The 5,000-nt window shown below is 55.5% G+C and overlaps 1 protein-coding gene and 1 non-coding gene across 2 annotated transcripts; both read left to right on the forward strand.

Annotated features, from left to right (window-relative positions):
• Positions 1-1,035: 1,035 nt before the first annotated feature.
• Positions 1,036-2,719, forward strand: LOC139053710 (uncharacterized protein T26G10.4-like). Its single transcript, XM_070530517.1, has one exon. It carries the CDS (start codon positions 1,226-1,228, stop codon positions 2,501-2,503), a length of 1,278 nt encoding a protein of 425 aa, XP_070386618.1. The 5' UTR covers positions 1,036-1,225; the 3' UTR covers positions 2,504-2,719.
• Positions 2,665-2,853, forward strand: LOC139053723 (U2 spliceosomal RNA). The gene has a single exon (XR_011510724.1). It is a non-coding gene; the product is annotated as a U2 spliceosomal RNA (small nuclear RNA).
• Positions 2,854-5,000: the final 2,147 nt, after the last annotated feature.

The following is a 5,000-nucleotide window of genomic DNA, read 5'->3' on the forward strand; positions in this document are numbered from 1 at the left end:
CCCCGACAACCCCCAGCAGATACAAACTCTCTACAGAAGGAACCGGCGCCGGGCAGTGCGGCTAATCACTGAAGGCCCGTCCCAGCTCTGTCCGATCGACCCCCACGCACTGCAGGACCACTACTCGAACCTCTGGTCACCAACACCCGTGGATACCAGCATCCTGAGGTCAAGGCTTCCAGCCACCGAAGAACTGGACTTGTGCCCCTTTACACCGGAAGAAGTCGCAGCCAAGCTCCGTAAATGCGAGAGTACAGCTCCAGGGGAGGACCGCCTCACGTACCACCACTGGAGGCAGGTGGACCCTGAGGGCAGGTTCCTGGCGGCGGTATACAACGTATGCCTCCAATACCGCCGCACGCCCCTGAGCTGGAAGTCGACGAGGACTATCCTGATATACAAGAAGGGCGACCGCGAGGACCCCACAAACTGGCGACCCATTGCCCTTGGTCGCACGATCGCCAAACTGTATGCCGGGTGTCTCACCACCCGGCTGCAGAGGTGGTTGGGCGACCATGCGGTACTGTCCAGGTGTCAGAAGGGCTTCCTGCCGCACGATGGGGTGTTTGAACACAACTTCGTGCTGCAGGGACGCCTGGATGATGCTAGGACAGGAGGTGGGGAGCTGTGCGTGGGGTTCCTCGATTTTGCCAACGCTTTCGGCTCGGTCGCCCATCAGGCCCTCGTCGACGCTGTCCGCGGCGCCGGCGCGGGGGAGGCCTTTGCTACCATCGTTGAAGACCTCTACCGCGCCAACACCACCTGCGTCGTGGCAGCAGCTGGCATTACGGAGCCAATCACCATCGGAGCTGGGCTGAGACAGGGCTGTCCTCTGAGCGGCCTGCTTTTCAACCTGGTGGTGGACCCGGTCATCCGTGCAGTACAGGGAGGCGATAGGCAGCACAACATCCTTGCCTACGCCGATGATCTGACGCTGCTGGCCGCGGATCCCGCCACCCTGCAGAGCCGCTTGGACCGTGTAACAGCCCTGTCGGCCCGGCTCGGGCTGCGACTCAACGCCGCCAAGTGCCGGTCTCTACACCTGTCTGGTCGCCACCCCGTGGGTACACGGCCCACCTCTTTCACCGTGGGTGGCGACCCGATTCCGGCGCTTGGCGACTTCCAGGGGCACAAGTTCCTGGGCCGTCCAGTGGGGTTCAGGGTGCTACCGGACGAGACGACGGTCGACGAGGCCATCCACCTGGGCAGAAAGCTGCTCTCCTCTATGCTCGCCCCATGGCAGAGGCTGGATGCTATCAAAACATTCTTGTATCCAGCCCTCAACTTTGCCATGCGGGTGGGCCTTGCCAGCAAGGGAGAGTGGCAACGCCTGGACGAGGAGCTCCGCCCGCTCATCAAGAAGACCCTGTACGTGCCAGCCAGAGCTTCCAATGAATACTTGTACGGAAGCTCACAGGCTGGCAGTGCAGGGATCCCACTTGCGGCGGAGCTCAGCGACATCTGTCGGGTGGATGGAGCCTTCAAGCTACTGACGTCGACCGACGTGGAGGTCCGGGAGCGTGCAGCAGGAGAGCTCGAGGGCGTAGTGTCAAGGCGGCTGAGACGACCCGCGAACACCGAGGACATGGAGGCCTACCTCTCAGGCGAGACGGAGGGCGACTTTCGGCAAACGTCCACACAGGTCCAGTCTGTGTGGACGGAGGCCCGCAAAGCCTCCCGTCGCCTCTCCGTCGCCTGGGAGCTGTTGGAGCATGGAGCCCGCATCAACTGCGGGGAGGCCTCTGTGTCAGCGAGGAACCGCCACAAGCTGATCAAGACCATCCGGGCGCTCCTCTCCACCGAAAGGGACCAATCTCTGCAAGACAAACCGAACCAAGGCAAGGCGATGGTGTGTGTGGCGGCCGACCCGGCAAACTCACACTTCATGAGGTCCGGCCGCTACACCCATTTCATCGACTGGCGCTTCATTCATCGAGCCCGACTAAATCTCCTCCCCCTCAACGCCACAAGACTCTGGGCACCCGCGGCGGACAAAAGATGCAGACGCTGCGGGTATGGGGAGGAGACACTGCCGCATGTACTTTGCCATTGCATGCGGCAGAGCCGGGCCATGACGGAGCGCCATAACACCATCGTCGCCAGAATAAAAAAGGCTGCTTTGGGTCGGTTTACAGTCATTGCGGAGAACCAGGTCGTAGGCAACACATCACTCAAGCCCGACCTGGTACTGGCCCGTGGAGAGGAGGCACTCATCCTGGACGTCTGCTGCCCTTTCGAGAACAGGCTGCAGGCGTTCCAGGACGCCCGGAAGGCTAAGGAGGAGAAGTACGCCCCTGTACAGCGTCATCTCCTCCGGCGGTTCCAGCGTGTGACGGTGGACGCGGTGGTCGTCGGCTGCCTTGGCAGCTGGGATGTGGGGAACGACCGGGTGATGCGCAGGCTGTGCAGTAGGTCATACCTACGGACACTTAAACGCCTGTGCATCAGTGACACAATAAGCGCCTCTACAAAGATTTTTAGAGCCCATGTCGGCACCTCTTAATGATCTTATGTTTTTAGAGAAGCGCCATTTTTTGCACTGTTTTACACCTTTACAGTTTTAGTCTTTTATTACTAACACCACTAACTAGTTTTTTTAGCCATTTGTTTGCGTTTTTAGATTATACACCTTTTATTCGTTTTCTCCTTGGTTCTGTAACTTGTATTTTTTGATGTTCTGTAACTAGCATGAATAAAAACTCTGTTCTTATCAGCTTAATATCTGATACGGGTTCTATATGGACCCACGATATTAAACCTATTTTTGGAAGTTGGCGGAGTGCTTGAAGCCTGCTTCACCTCCGCCGCAGGTCGGCCCGGTATTGCACTACCTCCGGGATCGGCCCCCGCTCACTTAGGTGAGACTTCATTCAATCAAAATGAAGAACACAAGCTCGAAGCGAGCACTCACGTGACACGCACCATTCCCATACTATACGCAACGATGCCGGTGTTTCTGAACGATTGTCTGCTGTAATGAGCCACTTGGGGGGGGGGGGGGAAGGGTGATTAGCCGTGGGTTTTGCAATCAATGTAAGTCCCACTCAAAGCCAACACTGCATTTTGGAGTTCACTATCGCTTTGATCCGTAAACGACAGCAAGCTCGCCCTGCGAAAATCCGCTGCCCTAGTGGAAGAAAGGTTCCCTATGAAACAAAAATGGAGTGCCCGATTTCCGGCAACATTTTCGCTGCAGTGGGACCGAGCGCCTCGAAAACAAACTTGTCGTATGGCCAAGTGTGGCGAAATATATTCAAGGGTTCAGAGGTGCCTCAGCTTTCCAACCTGTATGTTATGAATACCTGTTGCTACCTTTTCGTCATCATCATCCTGCTGGCTACGACCACTGCAGGGCAAAGACCTCTCCCATTATTCTCCAAGCACCCCGGTCACGTGTAAGCCCGGTCACGGTCGCCGTCTAGTGCCTGCGCCCTTCCTAATCTAATCTGCCCTCCTAAATTTCCGCCACCCCGTGCTACGCTTCCCTTCTCTTGGAATTCAGTCGGTAACCCTTAATTGATGATCTTCCCCCCACATTGCATGCCCTGCGCACGCCCATTTCTTTTTCTTGGTTTAAACTAAGGTGTCATTAGCTCGCGTTTGTTCGCTCACCCCCCGAATCTGCTCTATTCTTATCCCCCGTAGCGCTACACCCATCATTCTTCTTTCCAAAGCTCGTCGCGTCGCCCTCAGTTACCCTTCGGTAATCCTTAAGGTCCTTCGTTGCGGCACTCGCGGCATCTTTCTCATTTAAATAAGGCTATTTCGTTCAGTTTTGGGGGAAAACTCAATGAGCTAGGCGCGATTGTGTCCCCGGCGCCGCTCTCAACAAGATGGCGGCGCCCAGGCTTTTTGCCTGGTGGTTCGGCTTGACGCAGAACACGCCTGCAGGGCAGTGAAGCCGCATTGAAGGGGCAACGAGCGGCGCAGTGAAGCGCATGCTCGGGCGAAAAACGCGAACATCAGCCAAAAATACAACCAAATGGCCAAATACGAATTTCCGTTATGGGAAATTGGAGTTCAGTTGGCGCGTTGCGCTCGCCTAAGGTAAAGAACATAAATGCGAGTGCCACATCAGCCAAGTCAATGCTGAGGATCGCGTATCATTTCTTATTTATTTTTCCCCTTGCCTCCTGGCCTGCGTGGCCCTAGCGCGCATGCCCACGAAAGTAATGCAATAAGGAAAACGCGAAATCATGCGGTGACGGCTGTATCATATCCATTGTGCGTGCTTTGTTCTTTTTGGACTACAGTGGTGTGCGTTATGAGAAAGTTTCAGTGACCAGCGAACCTATATTTAGAACCACATTTACGGTTACTGCTAACAAGCTGCGGGTAGGTGTTTTTTTTTTCTTTCTTTCTTTTTTTCGCTACCAACGATGGGTTATCGCAACCGCGATCGGTTGTGCTAGACGCGTTCTTGCCAAACGTTGGCTCTATACGCGACCCGTGACGCGTGGTCGGCACATTCAAGCAGTCCATTGCAAACCGTTCCAAGAAGAAGGATGCTAGCTCCACGTTCCGCCGGGAGCGCTAGTTCGAAGATTGTACTTTTAGACCCTCGAGGAAGCACCGCCATCCCACGTTTTCTATAACGCGCTAAGACTCAGAGCGACAGCGACCACTTGTCTTTGTCAATATCTCGGACACACTTTTTTTTTTTCTTTAATCCAGATCGTCAGACGAGCCCGCGTTCACGCGCACTCGCTCTCTCCGATAAGCAGGGTAGCTCGGTTGGGGTGTTGTAGGGCCTCGCGCATGCGCTGCTGAGTTCGTCGCTTCGCCGGCCGGTCGACGCTGGCGCGGTACTGGTAATCAACTTCGACGGGCATGGTGAAACGTCACTGTGAAACGTCACGACTAGCAATGCAATGTGTTTGCGAGCAATCGGAGAAATGAGAGAGCCCCTGTAGATTAGTGGAAACGTTCCTCCAAGTATTACGTTTGCAATTTGCGCCTACGAACATGAACTAGACAAAGGAAATGATCTGTAGCCGCCT

This window comes from Dermacentor albipictus, unplaced genomic scaffold (assembly GCF_038994185.2).
Source record: "Dermacentor albipictus isolate Rhodes 1998 colony unplaced genomic scaffold, USDA_Dalb.pri_finalv2 scaffold_168, whole genome shotgun sequence".
NCBI classification, from domain to species: domain Eukaryota; kingdom Metazoa; phylum Arthropoda; class Arachnida; order Ixodida; family Ixodidae; genus Dermacentor; species Dermacentor albipictus.

Coding starts and splice junctions, on each gene's coding strand:
- LOC139053710 (XM_070530517.1), top strand. CDS start 1,226: ATGCTCGCCCCATGGCAGAGGCTGGATGCTATCAAAACATTCTTGTAT.